At 50.5% G+C, this 27228-nt stretch overlaps 1 protein-coding gene across 3 annotated transcripts in view; it reads right to left on the reverse strand.

Annotated features, from left to right (window-relative positions):
• Nucleotides 1–3094: 3094 nt before the first annotated feature.
• The window catches only part of Cplx2 (complexin 2), a 73183-nt gene continuing 49049 nt past the window's right edge, over nucleotides 3095–27228 (reverse strand). For 2 of the 3 annotated variants that reach the window (XM_028863780.2, XM_028863779.2), the window contains 3 exons: nucleotides 8234–8352; nucleotides 7933–8108; nucleotides 3095–7120 (listed from right to left, as the gene is read on the reverse strand). In XM_028863780.2, coding sequence (XP_028719613.1) covers nucleotides 6923–7120; nucleotides 7933–8108; nucleotides 8234–8264 — 405 coding nt within the window. In that variant the 5' untranslated portion in view covers nucleotides 8265–8352 and the 3' untranslated portion in view covers nucleotides 3095–6922. Of the gene's footprint in view, nucleotides 7121–7932; nucleotides 8109–8233; nucleotides 8353–15209; nucleotides 15466–27228 lie in introns of those variants that run through there. The other variant, XM_028863778.2, reaches the window with a different exon arrangement.

The raw sequence follows: 27228 nt of genomic DNA on the forward strand, positions 1-27228 counted from the left end.
GACCTGCCTGAGCTCTCACAAAGAGCAAGGACTGGAGTCTGAATTTATACCCAGGTCAGCATGCATGCAGAGGCCTGGTGTGAGGGATGTCTCCAGCTGGAAGAGCCTAACTGAGAAAAGATTGTCTTCAGGCAGTATCAAATCATCTCTCAGATCAGGCAAGAAACCCCAATTAATTACAAGTGCTAAGTGAATGGTCTAGAAGCTGGGTTTTGCAGTCAATTAGTGAGATATCGAAGGAGGTTTCATTAACTCTCTGCCTCCTGGCAGTTTTTAGTTGAGAGAAAGAAGGGAGCTTTCAAACTAGAGTGAGCTCCAGGACACTGTGGGGAGTGCAAACACAAGAGTACCCCCATCCAAGGGTGGCACAGAGGGATTCCTGAACGCATAGGAGAGTGGGTTCGACGTTAATCCCCTGCCCACTCTAGGCTTCTTGACTTCAAGATCTTTTGGTCCTGTGGTCAAGTCAGCGGTCAATGCCCTTTCCATCTGGGGTACTAGACCATGCAAAATGCCATTTGTGCTTCCTGTGGTTTCTCACCTTAGTGCCCTTCAGCGGCTCCTGGTGGCCTGCAGGTAGAGCCCAAATTTTATTGCTTGGCACTGCATTTGCCATGCCCAGACTCAGCTTTCACCAGCAGCTCTGACGGCCTCGGCAGACATCCCACCCTTTCTTGCCTCCTGTACGGAACTACCTTTGTCTCCACCTCTCCCTTTGCCTTTGTTCTTGGTACCCAGAGCACTCTCCTTCCCCACTAAGCTGTCTCCTCCTCATTTGAGACTCATTTTAGTTGTTGCCTCTTCCAGGGAGCCTTCACCAAAGGCCAAAACACACCTGAGTGACTGGATACACCGCGGTGGGCAATGGTCTATCTTTCCCTTTGCAAGTAGTCGGTCAGCTAGATCAGGTTGTGTGGCTGGTATTCTTGGTGCCTAGTATAGTGCCAAGCACATAGCAGATGTTTGATTTAACTAAGGGGATTAAGGCACTTAGGAGAAAAACTTCACGATTACAACCGGGAGGGTGGTAGTGTTTACCCACCAGGACACAGGTGCACTGTAGGGAAAAGAGAGGAGAGAAGAATTGACTGTCTGTTCATGACTAAGCTGTCACAAAGCCAGGTTTGAGGGGGCAGTGTCTTGTGTGACTGGCAGAGTTCACCTCGTGGTGGACTCCCAGGGAATTCTGAAGTCATTCTCTTTCTTTCCCATGTTCTGGGCCTGGACTTTGTCTCGCAGAACTCCACAGGGAACTCACCAATGCACCTCTGTGAGACATCTTCGCCTCCCAAGACTCTGCCTGCCGAGGTCCGGGGCTCTGACACTTCCTGAGGAGGGAGCTTTTGGGCTCAGCCCTGCTAGTCTCACTTTGGTGCGGTTCTCTCCCCATCAGTGTAGGAAGAACTTGAAATTGCTTCTCACTGACAGCACACAGCACATCCTTCTGCAAATAGGTGATAGAAAATTGTGGCGTCCATTTTGCTAGCAGATTCATCTAGAGTTACCTTGGTTTTCACACTGGGGTGGGACAAGCTTCATGTTGTGAGTTTCCCCCATGGAGGGGTCCACATGGCAAGGAACAGGGGATATTCTCCAGCCAACATCCATCAATTGCATCCTTCCAGCAACTGTGTGAACTTGGGGGTGATCCTTGTTCAGCTGAGCCTTCTGATGAGGACCCCAGTCCTGGCTTGTACTTTACTAGCATCCTCATGAAGACCTGAAGGCAGAGAATCCAGATAACCTTGTGCCCAGACTCCTGACCCATAGACACTGGGAGGTAACAAATATGTTGTCCTTACGGAGATTGCAGTCGTTGGGGAGATGTGTGTATTCATATATCTTAAAAATAGATTTTACAGTGCTGGTTGATGAGTGCTTAGTATTCAATGATAAGGGCATTTGTGAAAAACTCTACTTACTCCTACAACAGTGGAGGTTAGAATAATTATTATCATTCCATTTCCCTTGTGAGAAGATGCTCACAGGGGTTAAGTGTCTTGTTCAAGATCACTCTGCTGGGTGGAAGCGCCTGTCTGTATGCTTGGGGCTTTTATTGCAACACAAAGCCGTGATGCTTTGTGCTCTGTGTGCATGGTAACAGATCCTGCTCTGGTCAAGAGACAGGAAGCTGTATCAGTGGGCTGTGCAGAGGGGAGTGACACGAGCTAGATCTTGAGGAGCTTGAGGATTGTGCCAAGGTTACAAGGAGGGGCGAGGGGTAATTTATGCAAGTGTGATGTAGCATTGGATGGGGGGGCTGAGTGCTCATGGAACACTGAGGTTCCTGTGGCTCTGACTGAGCAGGTTGGAATCATTGGAGTCATATCACACAGGGCCATTTTGATCGTCTGGATGCTGTCCGCCAGATAGATACCATCCTATGGGCAGGTGGAAGTACTGGGCAGGGAGTGACATGTTGGTTGATGTTTCCATTTTAGATAGACCCTCTAGCTGGGGCTGGGGTGTCAGGGAGAAGGATGGACAGAAAGGAAGAGGTAGACCAGTAGGTGGGGACAGACATTACTTCCCATGTATGACAATGGGAAGTGCTGAGAAGCCAGAGAGAAACGGGCCTCACTTCAGACTGATCTGAAGTGGGGGCATGGAAGCAAAAGGGGTCTTATACTGAGCCCTCAACAAGCTGTGTGTGTGTCCAAGAGGAATGCTGAGTGCTGTCCTCTTGGTGTGTCCTCAGCCTCCTGCAAGCTACCCAGGCCCAGAAGGAAGGCCCCATCCATGTTGTGGAATGAACTACTGATAGACATTTGCCCATCTATTGTGTTCATGGTATTCTCAGGATGGCACCCCCCAAGGAACTGGTAGAGAAGGGCAGCCTGTGATGGGATGCGAGGGTCAGCCTGCACAAGCCCTCCTCTGGGATTGTAGAGTCGGCCTTCAGAGGCAGAGTGATCCTGGAACTTGGGCCTGCCCCAACTTTAGCCTCCATTGATTTCTGAGGCCATTTCTACAGTGTCTTGGCTGGAAGCTGGGAGTGGACATAGAGCATGTTGGGCTACCTTGAGCTGTCTGTGTTGGTTGTCTCCCGTCACTGGTGGTGCTAACGGACAGAAGGAGGCAGACAGATGGAAGCTGCTGTACAAGGTCTTTTTCTTTGTTGTCATGGTTGGTTTTGTACATTTTAGCATTTGCATCACACAAAGTGGGGAGCACAGCCATGGCTTTTGGTCAGGTTCAAGGGAGTGCGGGGGGTGGCCCTCCCCTCCCCCAGATACTGACACATTTAAAGGAAGCAGAGCAACAAGGACAGAGCACAACTGTGGGAAAGGGCTCCCCACATCAGCAGGATGGTCATTTCAGCTGGGTCTCAGTGGGGCTCCCCACCCCCATCCCGGGGCCAGGAGGAGCACCTCTGTTCTCTCCCTGGTGAAGAGGGTGGGACAACAGGACTGGGGACTAGAGCAGGGGACATTTGCTGGGAGGCATTTCCCATGGGAGCCAGTCTGATCCCCAGGCCTCCCAATACAGTCAAGGGATGGCTAAACCTTAGCAGATGGAACAGGGTGCTATGGTTGGGCAACTTTGCCAGCTGGGTGCTAGCCCTTGGCGCTGGAAATCCCATGCCATCCTTACTTTAGCCACAAGTCTTTAGGACGGCTGGTCTGCCCACCAACTACCCCATGTGTGAGGGGGCTCTGGGCCGCAACACTTCTGTCTCTTTTTTGCTCTCTCTACAGACCTCTCCGTTCTACTGAAGGAGGCCTCACTCACGAAGCTTCACTGGCAAGGACTCACTTCCTGGTGCTTTGGAGCTGAAATGGAGGATACGCACTTTGGAAACCCCGTGTCATCTCCACAGAGACCCGGAGAATCCCTCCGCTGCTTCTCTCTGATGGTGAGTCCCAGGCGCAGGAGCCTGGCTTTCCCCAAGAGTGCACAGGTCCCATGTCAGTGGTGCATCTCATTCGATCTCCAGCCACCTACCATGCTGTGTGTGTGTGTGTGTGTGTGTGTGTGTGTGTGTGTGTGTGTGTGTGTGTGTGTGTGAATTCTGGAGCCTCTTTTCCGTGTGTCACTTACATATTACATTTCTGCATGATATATTCATCTGCTCATTCTGTGGGCCACACACACACACCTCCTGCTCTAGGCACATCGGGTGAACAAATGTCCTTTCCCCTGCTCAAGTGTCCAAGTTTTGTCCTCCCATAAATGTTGTACATAGCATCCTTTAGGGATCACCCATTGTTTTCTCCCCATAGTCAGGTCCATGTCAGAAATGTCAATCATTATATCCCCCTGGGCTTTGTGTGGGACCAGATATATACCAAGTAGAAATTCTCTCTCTTACCCGCACCTCTAAAGGAACCTCAAAATCTGCTGCCTGGGTATGGAAAAGAGGAGACTGAGACCTAGACTAAGCTAGCCCAGCCTGAAGGGCTGTGGGTGGAGACGAAAAGCCCTGAGCCCACTCTGGGTACCCAGAAGGGCCATGGAAACCATTAAGGACACCAATTGAAGGGTCTGATTCCCTCAGGCCCATGTGGGTTCTCTTGCTTATGTGCAGGTCCCCAGGTCTTGGTCTCTACTACCCATCTGGTGCTCTGTACCTTGCCAACACCTGTGAGGTCTAAGGGTCCCTGTCAAGGGGAAGGCCTTCCTTAACACTGGTATCCATCCCTGTGTTCAGGTGGGAGTCTTACTCAGGGTTTAGGGAGGCCTAGGGCCCCTGGACTGGTCCCTGCCTGTCTCTGGCCCAGGACCCCAAGGCTCTTGAGAATGACCATCCTGCCCAGGATAGAAGACAGAGACAAGCAGACAAGAGGGGTGCAAGATGGCTCCCCATCACAGACATAGACACAAACACTGGCCCCCTGCAGGATGACACAGGGGCACAAGGGGGCGTGGGGGAAGGGCAAGTCCCAGGAGCGGGAGCTGCCAAAGCCCTGCTCCTTAGAGAAGGGACAGACCAGGGGACTTTTCTGGTTCCCTAAACATATGAATTGTTTAGTCTCGTCTTTAAAGTATTGCGGTCTAACTGATATGGCTTTAACTATTGGAAACAGACAGGAAGACACATGTCTTCTCTGAAATAAAAGCGTAAGTCCACTAAAATGGAAAACCTGCAGAACACAATGGGGCCAGCGGACAGAGGCTTTGGGAGTGGGCAAGTCGCCCCTCCTGGGCCCCTGCTTTTGGGATAGGCCCTGGTGGGGGCCCACATGGCTTCCTGGGGCACTGCCTGGGTCTGCCCCAGAAGAATTCTGAGGACCTCAGGTAGGAAACCCCCAAGGGTGGGAGGACTCTAGGCCAAGGGTAAGATCTCCTGTCAGATGTGGCCACCTGTGACTAACGGTCTCAGAGCTGGGAGGGGGCATCTTACTCTGGTTCTTGCTGTCCAAGCACATACTTATGCATTCAACTGCCTGTTCTAGACCCACACACATGAACACCAGTCTTGGCCCATCTGACAGTTCTCTCAAACACTCGTTTCTGCATCTAACAGGTAACTGGCACTCTTGACACACATGCCGTTTTGAAAATACATGCATATACAAGCTAACACATGCAGTCTTTAAACACATGAGATGGGGGCACACACTGAGAATATAATCGAAACTCAGGCACACCACATCCCACAAACACATATACACAAGGTACACCATATAAACAACCTCTAGCACAGAGGTGTGATGACTAACACACACATGCGATCTCAAGACATCACACTCTAACCATACATAGATGCGTGATGGGGTCTGCCATACGTTATCTGATGTGTGTGTGTGGACTCACATGTTCATCCCTCTTCTGCGCCTCCCCCTCTGTCCCTGCTCCATTTCTACACAAGTCACAGAGCAGGCAGCTCAACAATGTGGGGTGTGAGGACAGATGGCAGCCCTATACATCCCCAAGGAGAGCTGATTCTTGGCCAGTGGGACGAGTGGACAGTCTTTTGTCAGGTGGGAATTGGCTTTTCCCCAGCTGCTTGGGCTTTGACCAAGAAGGGTCCTCCTGGGGACAATGGGGACTTGGAAGCACATGAACAGGACATGGAAGGGAGGAAGGGTGGAGAGGAATGGGGGCAGTTTGGCTGTACCCGTGGCAGGTCCCATGGCACAGACCATCACTGCCCGATGGCTCCAAGTGTTTTCTGGGGGCCTGGGCAGCCCCTTGGCTGGGCAAACTGGGGCCTAGCCTGGCAGTGGGGTCCCAGGGCCTAAGTCAGATGAGGGTATAAGGGGTTGCCCTGCCCTAGGCTCCTCCACAGATGTGCTAAAGTCCAAAGAGGATCCATTTGGAGGGAGCAGCTTGGCAGGGGCCGTGCTTTTCAAGGTAGGGTTGGGGAGAGGTGTGATCCTGGGTAGGTGTCACCAGGAAGAGGGAAGGGGACAGCCCAAGCCTCTTGCCCAGACTCTAACCTGGCCAGATCCAGCTACAGCCAGCCTCTCAGGGCAGGCTCTCTCAGGGCAGGCTCACTGTGAACAGCCTTTCTCAGAGCCAGGCCACTGGGTGCCTCTGCCCTGACCTGGACTCCCACTGGGAATTCAGAGGCCAATGGTCAGCATGCTGGGCAGGGCTGGAATGTGTCATTACTTTGGCTGGCTGGGGACAGTGGTCCTCCTGGCAGTGGGGAGCATGAAGGAATGTATGGGGGGGGGTGTAACCACACTAACATAGACCTTGGGCTTCTGGAGGGGCACCCACTGCCTTTGGCTCTGGGTTCAATGCCCCCTGCTGGAGTAAAGCTGTCTTCCTTTTTCAAGCTATTTGGGAGCGAAACAAGACTAGAAACCCTGGGATGAGTGCAGAGGGGAGAGGCACCCCTGGCTGGGGAAGGGGGCAGAGGCCAACTGAGGTCTTCCCCTTTGGAACTGATACTTAACTTAATAAAGAGAGAAGAAAAGAAAGACTACCACCAACAAAAAAAGTCATAACGTGGATGGGGCGGGAGGGTGGGTTACTTCTTAAACATGTCCTGCAGCGGCCCGGGCAGATACTTGAGCACCGTGTCCAGGATGCTCTCCTCTTCCTCCTCCTCCTCATCCCCACATCCTGCAGGGATGGCCTTCTTGGGTCGGGTCAGGCTTCCCTCACAGGGCTGCTCCAGGGCTGCCTTCTCCTCTGCCTCCTTCTCTTCTTTCTTCTTCAGCCCATACTAGGGAAGAGAAGGACAGAAAGTTATGAAGTTGAGTCAGGGGAAGAGAGGGCTGACTTTTTTCACTCACTCAGACTTGGGGGATGTGCCTTATCAGCACTTTTAAACTCTCCAGGAAAGCTGCCTTCCCTGGAGCACTGAGCCCAGTCCTTAGTAGAAGACTAACATAAAAGACCATGCCTCAAGCTGGGCGATGGTGGCAGCGGCATAATCTTAGCACTTGGGAGGCAGAGGCAGGTGGCTGACTGTGAGTTCAAAGCCAGCCTGGTCTACAAAGCAAGTTCCAGGACAGCCAGGAGTGTTACACAGAGAAACCTTGCCTCCCAAAACCAAACCAAAACATAAAAAGGGCCATATCTCGGTTTCTTTTAAAATTAACACTTACTGATAATACCCCTTTGTCCTTTTGAAATTCCCTGAGTTCTGAGTTCTGAATACTGAATGTCTTCCTGTGTTCTGAGGCACACTTTTGCAGTACAGCTGGCTGACAGAAGGCCGCTTGTGGTGTTACTTTGCAGCAGAGTGCTGTCAGACATGCACTAAGTGAATGACATGGGGTAGCGCTCCGTACCTGGTGGTCAGGGTACCATGGAAATTTTCTCTAATAGCCACACCTTCTGAATTCCACTTATATTTAGTCTCACCTGTTACATTGTTGCATTTCCCGAGTGCTTACAGAGTTACTGTACGATCCTTGAGGACATGTTCCAAAGACACTCGTTTTCCTGATGAGAGCGAGGCTCGGAGAGAACTGGCTCTAAGAGGAGAGCTGGGGTTCAGGGAGTGGAGGTGGGGCTCTCAGGGGTGCTGACCTTGTCTCGGATCTGCTGCCGGACCTTCTCGCGCTCGGCTTCCATGCGTGCGTGCTTGGCCTTGCGCTCTTCCTCCTGCTGCCTCAGGGCCTCCTGTCGCTCCTCCTCCTTCTTCTGGGCGTCAGGGTCCTTCTCCTCCTCTCCTCCCAGCATCTTCCCCATGTCCTTGGTGGCCCCTGCAGGGATGTGGAGTGGTCAGGGGAGGAGGAGGGTGTGGTCAGTTGGGGAGAGAAGGCAGGTGGTTTGAGGTTCCCTTTCTCGTGGTCAGGGGTACGGGGGGGGGGAAGGTGGTGGGGCTCACCTCCAAGGGCTTGCTTCATGACAAAGTCCATCCTGCAGGCTTTGCTTAGTGCTCCCTAGCCCGTGACTGAATTCGCATTCAGCACTCCTGGCTGGCCTGCCTCCGGGAAATGAGTCCACCTGCAAAAGAGGATGGGGGGTCAGGAGTCAGATGGTAAAGCTCTCTCCCCAGGCTGGGCGGTAGAGACTGACACAAGGTGGCCTTACTCTTGTTCTCACAGGGCATCACCAACCGAGGGTAAGGCTCAATGCCCTGCCAGGAAGAAAGAGGAGACAGGAGGATGTGTTTATTGAGCATGTATCATGGGCCAGGCATGGATGTGCAATTAGACAGCTTCAGTTTCTATTTTATATTATTTTAAAAGAAGATTCATTTATTTTGTGTATATGAATAGTTCCCTGCATGGGGATATGTGCGCTGTGTAAGTGCAGTGCCTGTGGAAGCCAGAAGAGGGCATCATATCTCCTGGAACTGGAGTTACAGGTGGTTGTGAGCCACCAAGTGGGTGCGGGGAATAGAACCTGGGTCCTCGGTCAAAGCACTATGTACTCTTAACTCTGAGCTCTCTCTCCAGTCTTGGTTCCTATTTTAAAGCCTTCATTTGAACATGTTTTTCCTAATTTGACTGAAGCCAGGAGTGTTGGAATGAGACTGGAATTTGGGCTTGGAAGAGCTGTGTTTTAATGACATCCTCAGTTGTCATTTGTCATGTGACCTTCAATGAGTGACACCCTTTCCTTACACTTATAGTTTCCTCTTTCCTAAAATGGAAGTAGAAGGGCCTGGGCTACTGCAGACAGCAGACAGGCTGGGCCAAATGAACATGTGCTAAGTGGTCCCAGAAAATCAGAGGTGCATGGAAAAAAATTAAAAAAGTATAGCCAGCATGAGTGGGAACCTATCCAGACTCTGGAAAGATCAGACAAATAGAGAAGCAAATTATTTGTTATTGTAGCATATGTATAAGTCTTGTGTCTTATAGCTTAATGTTGATTTTCATTTTGAACTACACATGAGGGCATTGGGGATGTTATCATCTTGGTGCTTCTGGCCTTTGCAGAGTGAGGTCCTTGTGAGCTCTCTGCTGACCTTAGTTCTTCTTCCCTTCTCCCTAGATTACTGACTTTCAGTTTTTATTATCACTTTTATTTTGTTTCAGAAGATTTTCTCCAAATAAAGTCATAATTGCAATGCAGTATGCAGAATACGAGAAAGTGGGCTAACCCACAGGCGGTAGAGGGGTCTGCAGATTAGAGCATGGGGGTCCTCCATCTCTGAGAATTGACCCCAGTGCTCCAACTTAGAGGTCTCCTATTTTAATTGTTGACTTGTAATGCTTCTTTAAAAATGTTTTTTTTAATGTTTATTTTAACTCATCTGTATGGGTTTTTGTCTGCATCCCACATATGTGCCTTTCAGAAGAAGGTGTCAAAGCTGCTGGCACTGGAGTTACAGACGGCTGTGAGCCATCATGTGGGTGCTGGGAATTGAACTTGGGTCCTCTGCAAGAACAGCAAGTGCTCTTAACTCCTGAGTTATCTCTAGCCCCTGAGTTATACTGATTCTTTCATAGACAAGGCAGCTGCCAATTTCTCTGTTCTGTGTGGCTGCACCCATGAACTGTCCTAAATGTGATGTGGGTGGAGGTTGACTGGGATTAGGTCACCCCCACCCCCAGGGCCTTTCATCTCTTATAGACTTCAAGTCTCTATTACTTTCTAGGAAGAAAAAAAGGGTTTGGGGAAATGATGGCAGAGAATTTTACCAGGCTGGTTATTGCAATCGAGTTGAATTCAAGGTCACAGGCTCTTTGTTGATGGATTTTCCTGTTTCTTTCAGGAGTGAGCAGACTGTAAGCTTTTCATAACAAGGGATCCAAGAACGTATCTATAGGATTAGACCACTTAATGGGTTGTTTTTGGTGGAGAAAAATCATAATGTACTAAATGAAAAAGTTCCCAAGGGTTTTGGCATCAGACATAATTGGTTAAAGGTTCTAGACAGGGCTGAGTCTCTGGAAACACGCCATCTGATTCCAGATGGGGCAGTGTTAAAATGATCTTTGCACTGATATTTAAAGGAGAAAAAATTCAGGTCAAGTACCTGGAGATGTTAGCCAGAGCTTATACAAATGGCAGTTATTGCCGTCTACGTATCTATGGGACTACAATAAGTCTAAAAGGAACACAGGCTTTCCAGTAAGGGCGAGAGAACCCACCCCGACCCAGAAATCTGAGTCTGAAGGTTGCCCAGCTCTGTTGAGATGCTTCCCATTGATTTTAGACCTCGGGAGAAGACTTAATTTCTAAGAACAGAAAACGAACAGTGAACAAACTGAGTGATTTCAGGAACTCTTGAGTTTCTACGCAGTGTTTACATAGAGCTCAAAGAATTACCAGGTGGTAGTGGAAGCCGGAGGACTCTAATTTGAGATGATTTAAATTGGAAGGCAGGACACCTGGGCTGTAGCTTGGCTCTGTCCCTGACTTGCTGCGTGACTCGGGCAAGTCTCTCTTGGGACCAGATGTTCTCCCGAGCCCTTCCCTAGAAGCAATACCTTGCGGTTTAACTGCTGGCCTATGCACCGTACCCTCAACCCCTTCTCTTCTTGGTTCTGCAACTCACTTCTTTCCTCTCCCCTCCCTCCTTTCTGTCTCCCACTTCTATTTCCTCATCACTCATTTCCTTACTGGCTCATGGTCTGCTTGCTTCTCAGACTCTGGCCTCAGCCCCTGCTTCTGTTTCTTCTGTAAACTTCCTTTTGGTGGGGTTCATTCAGACTAGAGGCTTTATTAGTCACTGACATAAATGTCACCTAGATCTCTTATCTTGGCTTTAGAGCCCTGTATTTATTCATGTAGCAAGCATTAATTGAGAACCTACCATGTGTTAGTCTCTTAGACACCAAAGACATAACAGTGAATTAGAGAGACAAAGCTGTGCCCGCAAGCAGATTACATTCTGAGGTGTCTGTGTATGGGTGTATGCATTTGGGGAAATGTGCAAAAAAAAGTCAAGAGATGCACTTGTGTTCTCTTGGGTGTTCTGTGGACACTACTCAAATGCACTACGCCATCCATCGACAATTACCTCCTTATTTGGACGCTTGCATTCATGCATTCATTCAGCAATGGTCATTACTGCTACCCCTCACGGCCCCCATCTTCCAAGTACATCTACTCAAGGACTGAATCTTCTCAATGCTTATATCTCTATTGTTCCGGGTGGGTCCTAAGTAATTCTGAGGCATTACTTAGTTGGGCTTCTTAGGTGTACTCCGAAGTCCTGTTGGCTGATCTTAGTGTGGCCCTCTCAGCTGTTAGGCAGTCTCTTTGCTCATAGGGTTAAGATAATCCTAAGTGACTTCAGAGGCCCAACCTGCTCCTTATCCTGCCTCTTACAGGAGACCTCCCCCTGCAGGCCAGGCATGCTGTTGGAGGGGCCTTTTCTTCCAGTGAGACAGCTCTTTGAAACTGAGTCTTCTCTATAAAAGGAGGGCTTCATGGCCAGTTTGAAGGTTAGAAATCATCTGTGGGATGTGTTTGTCACGTGACAGGTGCTCAGTAGATGAAAGCTATTATTAAAGTGATTAATGGTGGTGATTGCACACACCTGCAACCTCCCCTCTCCTAGCTCCAGGGAACTCCCTCCCCCTAGATGAAGGCAATCTAGATTTTTCTCTTTGTATCTCTTCTTCTCTCCACGAATCACCACACCTTCCTAAATCTTTAGTGCCCTTTTCCTAGTCTCTTGGGCCTCCCTTTTCCAAGCCTTTCCTTAAACAATGCACTTCTTTGACTCTCTGCCCTCGAGTGTGCCAGAGAGTCTGCACTCTGGGCCACCACTGCCGCCGCCGCCGCGGCTTCCCCCTCATCTCCGGGTGAAGGTGTGCTGCGCCCGAGATCTGCTGTCTTAGCACACAGCCCAGAAGCCACCCTAATCAGCGTGCCTAGGAGACCTATGCTTGATCAGGAGTGCTCACAGCCCTCTGCCCACCTCGCTTTTTGTAGCATTTGATGTTGATCGTTACTCCCCTCCCCCTAATTCCAGCCTCTCAGCTCTGAATTCCATGACACAGCACTCTGTGGTTTTCCTTCTTTCCAAACAGGTCCTTGTTCTCTGTTTTGCTGGTTCTCTTTTTCTCCAGCAAACTCGCCCTTTTCCCTTCCTCTGCCCCTCCCATGGAAACCTCCCATCTCTGCCTACTGATTTAGGATCCCTAGTTAGCCACGTATACGCATGTCTCTCCCTCTAAAGCCTGCAGATTTTTAACCCTCTGCTGTATAGCACCACACATGCCATTTCTAATTCAATCTCTGGAAGATCAATCTCATCCTTGCCGGGCTCCCATCTTGTCCTCCAGCATGCCTTCTTTAAATTGCTTCAACCAAAAACTCCAGTCAGTATTTCTCATCAGTACACACTCACTCACTTAGTCATACTGTACTCTGTGAGTACCTGCTGTCTACCAGGCATTGTGGAAGAGAACAAGAGTGTCCTCACACACTGGCTGTCACAGCCTTCAGTTGATGTGGTGAGTACGATAGGCACAGGGAAGAATTCTGGACATTCTTCACCCCACCTCCTGCTGCTTCAGTGTCTTGGCTCATGGCCCTGTCTGTCCTCAGGTTAATCTTCCTGAAAGGCACATACATGTAAACCCATCGCCCTGCACTGGCTTCCCATGGCCCTGTTAAACCTAGCACAGTCTGTGCTCTAACCTTCAAACCCTGCAGTGGAGTGCCCACCATCGTTCTCTGCCTCTCGTTCTGTACATGGCTGTGTCTTAACCAGACCCCTGACACATTACTCCCACCTCCACCCAAGGCAGGGTGATTTGGGCGTACTATTCCTATAGCCCTAGAACCCCCTAACCTCACTGGTTCAGATCTTGGCACCACCACTTAGGAAATGATCTTGCGTACTTGACTTAACGTTTTCTCATGTGTAAAATGTAGACAGTTGATGCTGTGTGCAAGGCCTGCTGTGAGCACCGAGATTATGCAAATCAAGTGTCTAAAACAGTGTCTGCTTGTAGTAAGCGTCCTTCTTGTCACCAGAACCATCCTCAACAGTGGCAGTTTTAACTTTCTGCCATCCTTTCCCAACACTCTCCCTCCATGCAATTTCCCAGTTCTCCTTGACAAGATGGGACGCATTCTTGCTTTTTAAAGGTCTAAGGCACTTTCTAGGACAGTTTTCTGCCTCTAACTCATGTTCTATCGGCCTGGGTATCTTTAATTTTTATCACAGAAGCTTTTCTGTTGCCTGTGTCTTATCCATTTCACCTATCAGGAGTATCCCCACAGGACATCCTCAGCTTGTTTGCTCAGTGGAATTTAATGTTGTGTGCATGTGTTCAAAGGGTAAGCTTGCATGTCTGATTCTGAGCTTCCTAGACACTGGTGTGTGTGTGTGTGTGTGTGTGTGTGTGTGTGTGTGTGTGTGTGTGTGTGTGTATGTGTGTGTGTGTGTATGTGTGTGTGTGTGTGTGTGTGTGTATGTGTGTGTGTGTGTGTGTGTGTGTCCCCGTCCGTCCATGTGCCTGTAGCTACCACACACGGGTGGTTTTGGGAAGAAGAGGTCCTGCGGATTGTGTGTAGTTGAGGATTACGGCCTCACCGCCAGGAGGCGCTCCTCAGCGGCTGCGGAAAGCTGCCGTCTGTCTCCGCGCGGGAAGGGTGCTGGTGGGGGTGGAGGCTGCTGGTGGGGTGTTGGACTGGGGAAGGAGAGGGGGAGGTAGGCTGATGCAAAGGCTTCCATGCTGTCAGTCACGGAAGAGCCAGGGCAGGCTCTCAACCTTCCCTCCAGACCGCCCCCCCCCCAACACTCCTACAGTCAGTCCCAGCCCAAAGGCAGCCAAGGCACCTGCTCCAGTTCCGTCGAGTCCCAGGGACCCGGCCCCCTCCTTCTGACAAACACACTCGAGCACCTGCAGTGTTTGTCTTTGCGGCTGTTTTTCTGATTTTTCTGATTCGAGTACGGACTACAATCACAACTCAATTCAACACTCAGCTCCTTTTTGCAAGGGACCCCACGCTAATGGTGGTGGCCAAGACAGAGGACATCTCCCTTACTTCCCCATCCCACGCCCCTTGAAGCAAGACGTCCTGGGGGGAGGAGAAGGGGCGGCCAAGGATGGGTGAGAGTAATGGATGCCTGTCTGGGTCACGAAAGTGGCGGGGCTTCCCCCTACGGAAGAGAGGGTAGGCTTCCCAGGCGCTGCTCCCCAGGCCCTCATGGAGACCAGCCCTCGCGACAGCTCTGCCCTGGGGCTTTCAGGCGGCCACTGCGCATTCCCTTCCCCGAGCCCACACCTCTAAACCCTGAGCCCCAGACTGATCTTAAACTTTGCTGTAGAAGGGGCAGCCAGAGTGGGGAGCATCCTGACTCCCACGCGGGCTCGAGCTGCCCCAAACGCACTCCTGCGGGAAGAGGACAAATAGTCCCCCTCCCCCCCATCGACGTGGGCACTCCTCTCTCCAACTGGCCTCTGCCACCCTCAGACTCCCCTGGGGAACCGAACACTGCCCCTGAGGGCGGCTCTCTGCTGAGGGAGCAGAGGGCCCTGGAGGGCTTGGGGGTAGCCACACCCCGAAGTAGCTGAGGACCACGTCTCCCACCCTAGTCTTGTGGGCTCGAAGTTGTTCTTCAGGTTCGCTGTTGAGTCTCCGCACTCGGGGCGGTCCGGGCTCCCCGAGCCGCACTGTCTCTGCTCTAGGTGCCCACATCTGCCCTCCCACATCTGCCTGCCCTGTGTCCACCACACCAGCCCTCAGCCTGGTTTCCGCGGGGAGCTGTCCCTTCAGCACCATGCCGAGCGGGCAGGGGCGCAGTTCCCAGCACGCCGGCGCCCCGCGGGCTTGGGGAGCCCCCCAAAGCCGCACTGCCCGGCTTCCCCGCAGTTCTGAGGCCAGAGCGGTCCCCGACTGCCCCCATCCCGGCTCCGCCTCCCCGGCCCGAGGCCAGCACCGACCTGGTGGTCCCAGCAACCGTCTAAGCCACTGCAGGGCTCCGGGCGACTCCAGCAGGCGGTGCCGTGTGCTCAGCCAGCTCGCGCCGCCGCCTGGTGTAACTCCGCCAGGCGAGCTGGGGCCGCGGCTGCTGCGGGCGGATGCCGAAGGCGCCCTCCAATCACACCCCTCAGTCAGGCCCTGACGCCTTACAGCTCCCCTTCCAGAAGGGAAATTCAAAATCTCTCTCTCTCTCTCTCTCTCTCTCTCTCTCTCTCTCTCTCTCCCTCTCTCTCTCTCTCTCTCTCTCTCTCTCTCCCTCTCTCCCTCTCTCCCTCTCTCCCTCTCTCTCTCCTCCCCTTCCTCCCCCTCTCCCTCTCCCTCTTTTCCTCCCCCTTCCCTCTCCCCCTTTCCCTCCTCCTTTCTTCTTGCTGCCTCCTCCCTCCTCCCTCCTTCCTTTTCTCCCTTCCCTCCTTTATTCTCCCCGCTTTCCCCTTTCTCCGTCACCTTCCCTGTCTACTGTGATTCTTGTCGCAGATAGCCCTCCTGATCTGCCTTCAGCCAGGCTTCTTTCCCAACCCCTCTGTGTCCACAGTCTAAGAACCACAAGCTTGCAGCTTTGGAGGGGTGATGCCAGCAGCAGTGGAAAACCGGTTTCTAAGGCAGAAACCTTGCCTCCTCGGGGAAACGCTCTTCCACTCTTCTAGGCACACTAGGATAGGCATACTCCCCGTGGGGTGCCCACTTTCCTAAAGGAACCCCAATTTCAGCCACCATCACTCCCTGCTTGCTGTGAGCAGCTTCTGGACTAGGCTGTCCACTGTCAGATCATTTCTGCAGTTTGTGACCACAGTGTCCAGCTACACATTCACTCCAAAACCGTTGATGCACAGGATAAGGAAGGCCCTCCTAGGGGGTGAGGGACTCTCTGCTCTGGACCCAGAAGCAACTTGCTGCTGCAAAATTGCAGGGGGAGCCTTAGGTGAGCTGCTCCCAAGCTCCCTCAGAAGGAGACAGACCTCTCTCTGGTAGTATTCTTCTAGAAGGCCTTCCTTTCCCTCCTAAGCCCAGGGAAGAGAAGGGACCCCAATGATGGGGGCAGCATCAGCTCCATCCTCAGCCTCACCTCTCCCCCTTCACACTCATTTTTGTTCTCTTATTCTCTCCTAATGAATCTTTCCATTCTGCCTGCCGTCTATTGGCTCTCAACCTCTTCCTTTAATCCAGCCCAAGGTACAGGAAAATGGCTCCAGGGAGGAGGGCCTTGAACCTGGCCTTTGAAAGCTGTGTAAGAGTTCATGCATCCATCAGGGGTATGTCAGAGTGGAGATGGCTTCTGCTTCTGAAAGGGATGGCTTCTCTCCCAGGAGGGAGAGCTGTGGGAGGACAGTCTCCAGGAGAGGAATGGGGGGGGGGTTGCAGCAGAAGCCGCAAAATGGGGAGCCTCATAATTCAGAAGACATTGGTGTACACACACTGCTTTCCTGAAGAGGCACCTCTGTGGAGTTCCCCTCTGTTTTTCCTTTTCAGACTTCCGACTGTATAAAGGCAGACCCTCTCTTTAGCACTTGGGGCGGGAGCATAGCATGCTCGTTATTTCCCTCTCGTTTCCTAAGGTCACCTAAAGTGTGTGTGTGTGTGTGTGTGTGTGTGTGTGTGTGTGCATGCACTCCTGTTTGATTGGAGTGACTTAGACTTGCCACTAATGCCTGAAGGGAGTTGTAAGTCAAGAGATCTGACATTCTGTCATTTTGAGAGTGGCAGTCTCCTCTCCCCCCCTCCCTCTCTACAACATTCTTCAGCAACATGCCCTGCGAAGGGAGCCTGTGCCAGCAGCACTCTGCCTACAGCTTTGACATGGACATTGATCAAACTAGGATTAAAACCCAACTTAGGCTTCAGAAAAAGACCGAGCTCAGGCCTGGGCACTGCACTTAAGATGGACTTTGGTAAGCTCTAGGATACTGCTCTTGAGAAGAGGCCAGTCTGGGGATGGAGAGGTTTAAGGATTTGAGGATGGCTTACTTGTCAGGACAGAACTGATGGGGCACTTGTTCTGGAAGGGCTGATGAGTCTTTCTTAATTGAAATCGACTCAGTTTAATAGTTGGCAAAGTGGATGCTAATGGTATGCTTGCTGAGTGGATAAATAACCATTGCAAGGGAAGACCAGAACTGCCATTTTAAAATTAATTAATTAATTAATAAATAATAATAATAATTATTATTTTTACCATTGCTGGGGGGTGACCTCAGGGCAATGGGGAAGGTAAAGAAAGGTGGGATGAAGCTCTCAGAGGAAGACCCAATTCTCAGTTAATGCTGTTCATCCATGCCTGTGCTTCCCGGCTCGAGGCCATTAGCGCAGTTGGATAAGAGGACCATCCAGGCATGAGTTACAGTTGAATCCAAGCCTTTTGTGAATCTATTAAAAAAAAATCCTCATTATTTGACAGGAACTGAGCCTAGTCATAGAAATCTTCTGATGAACAGAAGTTCAGCTCGGTCAAGTTTTGTTGGCTTTGTCCTGTTGATCCATTAGGGGTAACGCACAGCAGGGCCATGGGTCTCTCCCAGGGACAAAAAGAGGTGGAGAAAGGAGTCCTTTCTTCCTGTTCATTGTGAGCAGCCCTGACATGGTTCCCAAATTCTCAGTTATTACTTAAGAAAAGTGGCCGACTGTTGCAAACATCACCTAATGACAATAATGCCACTACCATCAGCAACGATCTAAGCACCCAAAGGGTCCGAGGTGCTGACTTTGGGCTTTTATATATCACACTTTCTCATTTAATTTCTATAAACCCTCATTTTCAAGATGCAGACATTGATGCCCCAGGGCAGAAAGTGAGTTTTCAGCAGAGCCAGGGTTCCAGTGGATACAGAATTGGGCTGCGTGGGCCTTATGTCACCATGGGCTGCTTCTCTCCTGACACACTGCAACATTCCACAGCCTATGCAAGTGGAACTTTTGCAGCACATATACATACATACATACATACATACATACATACATACATACACACACACACACACACATATATGTATATATAGCCCTGGCATTTATAGTCATTTCTGTTGTTTAGTTTCTAACACACACACACACACACACACACACACACACACACACACACACACATATCATATATTTACAGTCAGATCAGGGCTCTCATGTCATGCAGACTGCAGTATTTCCTTCCCCCGCCTGCCTCTCTAAATCCAGCTTACTGTGAGTGAGCAGGAGCGTGGAAGGTACAAGCAGGCAGCCTCTGGTCCTCACAGAGTGCTGAGAGAAGGGAGAGGGAGCCAGGTCTGGAAAAATTCACAGAATGGTGCGGATATGCCTTGGATGTTCACTAGGAAGCCAATTAGGAACGCCAATGCTAGGACTTTCACAAGGACCGAGGAACAGTGTGTGAGGAACGACAGCTGTCACAGACTGCAAATGTGCTCGTCAGTGAAAACAGCTTCCAGAGGGTGTCTGTCCAAAGGTCAGCTCATTGCTCCCCTGCAGTCACCTCACTCCAGGGAGCACTCCGTGACAGATCTGCTCTGAACTGGGGCTTTGCTGCTGCCGGCTTCTCAACTCACCTCCTATGGGTTGGGTGCAGGGAGACCTGAGCTGCCCCACATTCTGTGGTTCTAGCTTGAGCCTGGAGGGGCAGCATTGGCCTTGGTTTGAAAGAGTGGCCTGGGGCCAGAAGAAGAAAGAGAACTGTGGGGGTTGGAGCACAGAGAAAGGATCTAAGCCACTTTGCTCCTCTGGCGAGTGCCTTCCTTCTTGTCACCAACAATGGCTAGGGTACGATGTGAGTCTCTGTCAACATGGAATGACACGGTGTGAAGGCAAACTCTGTCATTGTTCAATGGTGTACCTGTGCATGTGGCCAGTGTGGGACCATACAGCAGCCATGGAGGATGCAGGTGCCATTATTGTTATATTGGATGACATGCGTGGGTCTGCTGCCATGTGACTCTCATTATTTGGTGGTGAGTCCCTCCTGTCCTGTTAAGAACCAATGTGATGGTACATAGCTAACTTCATTTTTACAGTGTAATATGTCAACGGTACTATGGAGGATTCTGGTGTAAGGCAAGGGTATACACAATTGTGTAGTCTGTGTACCATGGTGCCCAATTTCCATAGACTGCCAAATTCAAGGTTCTAATAGCGTGCCATTATTTCTGGTTACTAATGTTGCTATCAACTAGAGCTGACCCAGATATTAGGATGGTGGTCTTGTGTCACTATCAGCAGCTGTGGATGCCCACAAGGGGTGGGCACACAGGTTACTGTCACTGTGTGGGTCAGCAGAAGTGTGTAGATGTGTACAAGTGCAGCCAGAAACCGTTGTGCAAACATGCAAAACATGTTACTGGAGGTGATGAGCTCTCCTTTCCACTTCCTCCATGCCATAAAGGCCACGAGCAAGCCAACATGCAGCCCACTTGGAAAGGAGCAAGAATCCTGGAACCCCACATTTTTCACTTCAGTTTTTCAGAAAGTTCTGATTCCACATCTGCACCCTGACTCACTGGTGACATATGGGTGTGTCTGTGGAAATTCTCTAGGGATCCTTTCTTGTCCCGAGAGCCTTGTCTCCAGTTCAGCCCACCCCGCTGCATCCGCCTACCAGTTCCTCATGGGTCCTGCATGCCCTTATCCATGCCCATCTTCCCATCTAGGCACCCATTAGCATGTCAAAGCAGCCTTGTTCCAGCCCACACAGTGTACCCTGGGGCATCCCTACACAGTAGCTTCCTCTCATTTGGAGCTTTTCTGAAGCCTTGCCTTTTCCTGTCTGTGTACCAGTCTGCAGCACCCCACCAGCCACCAAAAGGAGGGTGTTTGGGTGCCGATTCTCCCTTCTCTTGTCTCACGCTCTTTTTCAAGCTCCCCGTGGGACTTCCACCCCCTTATTTCTACTCCTAGCCCTTCCAGCCCTCCTGGACATGGTCAGATGTCCCTGTTCTCTGATGGTCTCCTGAGCATGTTCTATCAGTCCCTAATTTCCAAGCTCTTGCTCTTGTACAGTGGGTGCAGCATTAACTTCTGCTAACCGGGCCTTGGAGGAAGCCCTTCTTGATGATCCTCCTAGACTCTTGGCCTCTTCCCTTTCCTGTGAGAAACCTACTCAAAGGTGGTCCTTACCACACAGAAGCCTCTCTTTCAGCATGTGGAAACAGCTCACGGAAGCAGAAGTCCATGTGGGAATCCCACTTTAAGTCACGGGACTCTGCTCTCTCAGATGCAGTGTGTCAAAGGGCCCCGTTCCTACTCAGAAGATACGGAGTAGGAATATGCTTTCAAATACTCTGCAGATTCTCGGGCTGTTTCCACATACAACGAAGTGGTCTCTGGGCCTGGAGAATTGCGTTTTCTTGGCTCCCCAGGAGTTTCTGACCCACGTGCTGGCTGGAAAGCCCCAGTCTTGAGCCTGTAGAACCTGAGAATGCTGTGATTCAGGACCCAATCCTATGCAAAAAATGAATCACGGAGTCACAGACTGTCTTAGGCTTAACAGAGGTTCCACACACTCACTTGGTGCCACAGCCTTCAGTTCTGCAAATCTGTGCTAGAGCTTGGAGTTGGGAGGTTCTCCGTCTGGGAAGGACTTTTACTTTCCAGGCTCCTTGCTCCTTTTGCTGTAGAAAGCTCCCCTTCCCCTTCAAGGACTGTTGTCACATGTCACTTGCCTTTGTGAGACCCAATATTCTCCCCATTGGTGCAAAGGAGACTGCCAGGGCCCTGTGCTCAGGGTGGGTGAGCAGAAAATGGCGTCTGTGTCCATTTAGGACCAGCATGTGGTGGCCCACAGGCAGATCTTGCTTATTGATAAAATGAATTGGCGAGGACTTTATTGCTGTTTTATTAAAGCAAGAGGTATTGAAGATCATGGACAGATGATAATAGGCTCCTGGGCCTCTGCTCAGGAAATGAAAGAATGTGCTGAAGGGCCCCAGAATGCTATTTTTTGAGACTGATGGTGGGGAGGAATACATGCGTTAGGAGACAGGGATGACAGAAAGCAGTTAAAATGCACCAAAAGTTAATGATGCTCAGTGGTGGGACGCTTGCCTGGCATACACATGGCCCTAAGTTCAATTGGAGAAGCACATAAAAAGGAGAAACAGTCAATGGTAAAACCAATAATTTTCTGTACTTGTACGCTTGGGAAAATGGAGCCAGAAAAGGGAAGAGCCTTTCTTAAAGTCAAACAGCAAGTTCATGAACCTTCTAATTCCTAGGTAATTATTCCTTTGTAGCTGTAAGTGAGCACCTAGCCACACCTTTCTTAACAATGCCCTTCATACTAGGTGCTATTTTAGGGACATTACAGATGCCAGCTCTATAGCCATACAACTACCCTTTGTGGTAGCTGTTTTTCATGTGTGTGTTTATTTGTTAAACATGGATGGAGTACCTATGGCATACCAAGTGCTTTCTAACTGCTCTCCTCTGCTTCACACCAAGAGACACACATGCTCTTATTCACACTTTCAAGGTCCTTTTGGTTCCCAGACTCTGACGGGAGCGGGGGAGAGATACTCACAAACAGTCCACACTATTACAACATGCGAAGTGCTGTCCTAACAGAGAGGGAGCTGGAGGGAGAAGACGACACACAGCTTGCCAGCCAGATGGAACTGAAAGCTCCACGCAGGGAAGAGACACAGGCTACATGCTCCTGACTTCAAAGGCTCTAGGGCATCTGAATCGTCTCAGATGCTCCCCAGAGGAGACGGCCATGGTTCTGCCATGGAGAGGGGAGGGTGGAGTCTCAATTGCCCTCCGGCCTTCCTGTCTGTGTGATGAGTACTGAGACTCAGTTTCCTCATCAGTACAATGGGAGAGCCATCTCTACCTCCCAGGGCGGTTGTAAGACTTGGAGGGAGCTTTGCTTTTAAAAATGACAGCTCACCCCCTGGAGCATCAGCCCCCTCTCCAGCTCTCTGGCCACACATGGGGCTCTCTTCTGGAGCCCAGGACAGTGTGGCCATTAGACACAGCCTACTTTTATGACCTTCTTGGCCAGGAGTTCTACCTTCAAATCCCCCAGAGTTTAAGTTGAGATGAGAAAGAAAAGAAGGGGACGCTCAGCTAAGTAGTGCCACCCTTTTCTTCCTTCTTCCCTTCGCTGGCTTCCTCTCTACACACAGGAGACTAGGATGCGGCACTCCCCATTGGGAACCACCCGAAGGAAGTCCAGTCAGGCTCAAGAACAGGAGGAATTTTCCGCACACAAATTCAGAAATGGCTGTTTCTGTTTCTTCTCAACCTCTAGCTGTTTGTTTCTTTCTGGTAAGAAAAGAAAATAAAACCAAAAACCCCTTTTATTTGGCAAGCAAAAGGTCTTACAAAGACATAGCCAGAAAAAAGCTTAGAGAGGGGATTCTGTCACCAGGCCTCTCGGTGGGTAGATTCACAGTCTCTAATGGACTTGGTCCGTACGCTGCACATTATTACCTCCACTTCATTTTCAGTTTGTGATATTTGGGTGCAGAGAGGTTAAACTCCTCGTCCGGGGTAACAGAGCTAAGAAATATCAGCATCAGCATTTGAAGTTGGTATGTGTTTCTAGTTGGTCATAGTTTAGGGAAGAGCTGGGTAGTTTTCTGGAAGGCCAGGATGAATGTGTAGCTGCAGGGCAGCTGGCCCTAGAGTTTGGGTGACTCTGACGGGACATCCTGGCGACCTTGTCAGGGATTGTTCCTTCACAGGGCTGGATGTTTCAGCTCTGAAGTTGGTCAAGGGTTGGGAGCTATAGGTTAAGGCTCCAGAATGCTTCCCTGAGGACTTTCGTGAGAACGTCCTTCTCTAGCAGGCTTCTGCTCATTTCCACTCAGCCTCAACCTCCTGCCTCTGTCCTTGCCGGCTAATTTCCTTCCTAACTGCTTTCAGATCTATAGGAGAATGGTGCTTGTAGAACATACATCTGACTGCATCCCTCTCCTGGAGGCACACGGTGGCCACGGTTTCCTTTCCCACCCAGCACCCACTCCTCCCTCAGGTGCCGACAGCCTTGGCGGAGCCATCTGTGTAGCGGTCTCTCAGTGTCCATGGGCGAATCAGCTCCAGGACCCCCGTGGGTACCAACATTCCTGGATGCTCAAGCCTCTTGTCTAAAACAGAGCACTATTTATATAACCTGGGTGTGTGTTTTGCAGCCAGGATGACCGTGTGTGTTGATTTTTCTTGGCTTAGGCTTTGTGATCCAGAAGAAACACAGAGGCCCTCCATATCTCCTTGGGCTCAACTGAGCTATAATCCAAAAATCATTGGAAAAATATTGCCTCTGTACTGAGGATATATGGAGTTTTCTTTTACATTATACCTCAAGCGATACAGGACAGTGGATTTCACACAGCATTTACACCATGTTAGGCATTATAAATAATCTAGAGATGTTTTCTGTTTTTTTTTTTTGTTTGTTAGTTTGTTTTAAAGATAGGGTCTCATGTAGCCCAGGATGGCCTGGAACTCACTATGTAGCCAAAGATGACCTTGAATTCCTTTTAGTCTTGGCTCCACATCTGGAGTGCTGGGGTTATCCCTGTGTACCCCCATGCCTGGCTTACAGATGATCCATATCTGTGGGCCTCCATGTCTTTAGGGCATCTTGGAACTAGTCCCCTGTGAAAACTAGGGGGTGACTCTCTGAGCATGAGCTAGACATCGGAGTCTTTCTTGGTATGGGGAACTCCTGAGAAAACATATACTAACTTTTGCCTCTTTAGTTGTGGAATTTGGCACAGAGTCAGGGAGATTCCTGATAGGGCCGGAGCAGAGTAAGACAAGGGGTAGCTGCTTGTTTTGCGTCATTGGGTCCAGAGTCTTCACACCAGAGCAGAGATCTAGGAAGAATTTGCTTAGTAAATGAAGAGGGACCATCCCCAGACATCCTCTGTGATGTCACCAGGACTCTCCCAGAACTCTTCGTTGGTGATTTTTTCTCCCATTTTCAGACTGTATCTCTCGGGGTGGGCGGGGTCACGGTTACATAAGTAACATCTTTTTGTGTGTGCAGTACTCACCTCTTCTGATGGGAGCTGAACAAAGCCACGTTCTCTTTGGTTCCCCAGTGCTGCTCATTCCTGCCTCAGCCCAGCGGCAGGACAGTCGGCTCTCCCATGACTTTGATCAGGGCTCCCCCTGTCTTGGTTTTCCAGTCTCCCTCCACAGGCCTGTTGTCGCCCCTTTGATCAGCTCTGTGACTTTCCATTGTGCCTCATCTGGCTCCATTAGGACGGTGAAGCTTCCTCTGGCTCCTGTCACTCCCATGTTCGGGCTCCTCCTCTGACTCACAGCTGCCTGCAGCACGGAGTCCAGATCCATGAGCCCTGGCTAGGATTCTTCCCCCTCCCCAGCCTGTGCACTGTGGCTCTGCTCCCAAACACCACTCCGTAAAATGTTTCTTTCGTCTTGTTTGCTCCCACTGGATATAAGAAGCTGGAGGACACAGAACGTGTCTTCTTCATCTGTAAATCTTCAGGGTCAAACCCAAGCCTCTCTTTTGTCTGATGGTCAGTGACTGTTTCCAGAATGCATGGAGTACATGTGTGGCGTCAAGCCATTTGCAATGGCTTGAGGTGGCCTGTGGCACCTAATATTTCTATCTCAGGGGTGGGATTTGTAGACCCAGGCCCCGGGCAAATAGATAGTTCTGGGACTCTTGTTGTAATCCTCTACTCACCTAGCTGGAAGTCACACGTATAACCTCTTTGGATTTCTTCCATGCTTGAGCCCACAATGGTGTTCTGTCCTTAGAATGTTTTGGAAGTCATTTTCTGTGGGGACAACACTGTTTTGAACTGTCCTTCTGGATCTTATTTGGAATACCTCAGTCATTATGATCTGGGTGGAGCTGATTTCATGTCCTACTTCTGTGGGTGGACATCCAACTCAGAGCCAGCTTAATTAGAGCACTAGGTGCCTACCTGGCCTTGGGAACTGTCCCTGCATGGCAAGTGACATTAAGCCAGTAAGAATTTGCTTTGGGTGTTAGCTGTGGGGTTTGTTAGCTGAGGCTCTGGGTGTGTTTTCCACCTTCCAGGAGAGCCCACTTGAAGACAATACCAGGACAGAGAAGCCCAGAGTTTTGAGAAGGGCAAAAGGTGAATCCCTGTTGATACTGTGAGGACCAGACCCCTTTCTGCCCCCTCTGCTCATGTGGTCAGGGGTGACGGCCACTAAATACTACCTTTCTAATGTGCTGCAGCATTGTGGCAGTTTCTGCCCACTGGAGACCTTCTGGTGTGCCTTCTCTCTTTCAGAAAGGGCTGCTGTGTAATACTTTCCCATTTAAAGGAGGAGCCAGGCACTGCTGGCCTCCGGGCTGCCATGTGGCCCGCCATGGCATGGCCCTACACTCACAAGGTCAAGAAGGAGCTTGCAATGTGAATCTCAACTTAGAGCTGTGTCTGGGTCCCAGCTCCGTATCCACGGCTCCATCTCCCGTGGCCGTATCAATGAAAACAGTCACAGAGTTCCGTCTTCAGTCCACCCACCTCCCTCAACACGAGTGCATCAGCTTTGTTGAGTGGGTGCTGCTGCTCCTGAAGACTTGTCTGAGTTTAGTTTGTCAATTGCAGCTAGAATTTTCCCCATGTGGTAACAGTGTTTGGGGGGACCCTGCTTACAAAAGACAGTTTGGGGGCAGGAATTTTCCCCAAGGTCCTCCCCAGTGGGAACAGGGCTTCTGGATCACTTCAGCTCCCAGCTCTATCCCAGAGAGCTGTCCCTTCGAGCATCTTCCCAGGACTTTGACCTCTTTTGTGTTTGATATATTTGAAAGGTCTCTTATTCTTGGCTGTATAGTCTTTTTCAAGGTGACTTTTGGGGTATTTTTGGACTGTGTAATTTTTCGGCCTCTCTGCCTCGAGTGGATCTCTTGGTTCCAAGGCATCTGGTTTAAAAACCTTTTCCCAAAGGTGCCCTTTGTTTTCCAGTGGCCTCTCTGCCAGCTCTCCTCAGCTTCTTCTGGTTGTTTCATCGCCACCATCATGGTTAGGTATGCAAGGCAATAAAAAGTGGGAAGAAGGAAGCTGTGTGTGTGTGTGTGTGTGTGTGTGTGTGTGTGTGTGAGCATGTGTGTGTGCATGTGTGTGTGTGTGGACTCATGGTGGTTCCAGCGGCTCATGAAGCCATGGTCTTAGTATGTGGCTTTCAGGAGCAGGGCAGTAGGGGGAGGGAGTCAAGTTGTCAAAAAGTTTTTCCAGGCCAAGCAATGACCTTGCAGGGCGCTTCCCATGTGTCCTCCTGGTTCCTCTCTTCTTTACCCTGCTTTGTGCCAAGGAGCCTGGCCCACATGGCCCAGTCAGCAGGCTCCCTTGTCTGTGGGTTCCAGTCGGGTTTTATCAAAAAAGTGTTAGCAGGGATGAGGAGCAAAGAAGAGAGTGTGGCTGGAGTGTCCCTCAGCTGAAATTCACAATTCCTGCTGAGAGGTTGTTCTTTGTACAAACAAGTTCACCCTGAATCCATGGCTGAATTGGCGTGTCCTTAGCTTCAAATTCACTGATTTCTTTGATCTGGTCAGTTTCTTTAGCAAATGGCTGTTTTTGGAGACCCAAAGGCTCTAAAGATTCTATACAGACTCCTCTGTCACTTCTGGGGAAGCCAAAGCCCGCAGTGGTTGGGGTCATATCCTGGCCTCACTGACGAAGACTGCCACCCAACTGCCCTTCTCTGGCCTCCCTGGACTCTGGGCAGAGCAGATGTCACACGCGCCATGTCCTTTCTCTGTCGTTTCCTTCTGTAAGTAAGGAAACTGAGGACCCGGCATCTTCCTGTCACTGCTCACCTCAGGACATCTCCCTCCTGCATGCAGCAGCCCACACAGCATCCTGTAAATAACTGCATGTTCCCAACACCTCTCCCTCTTCTCCTTGGAAACCTGTTCTGTCTTTGGACTTGGGTTGTCAGATTTCCCTGCTCGGCTCTGTGCAGAGCATGGCAGGAACTCGGGCAGCAGTGCCAGGCTTAGAGCTGGGGCTAGCTCAGGCATCTACCCGCGGATTGACCTTTGGCCCATCACTACCTCTC

The sequence above is a fragment of the Peromyscus leucopus genome, chromosome 5, assembly GCF_004664715.2.
Source record: "Peromyscus leucopus breed LL Stock chromosome 5, UCI_PerLeu_2.1, whole genome shotgun sequence".
NCBI lineage: Eukaryota > Metazoa > Chordata > Mammalia > Rodentia > Cricetidae > Peromyscus > Peromyscus leucopus.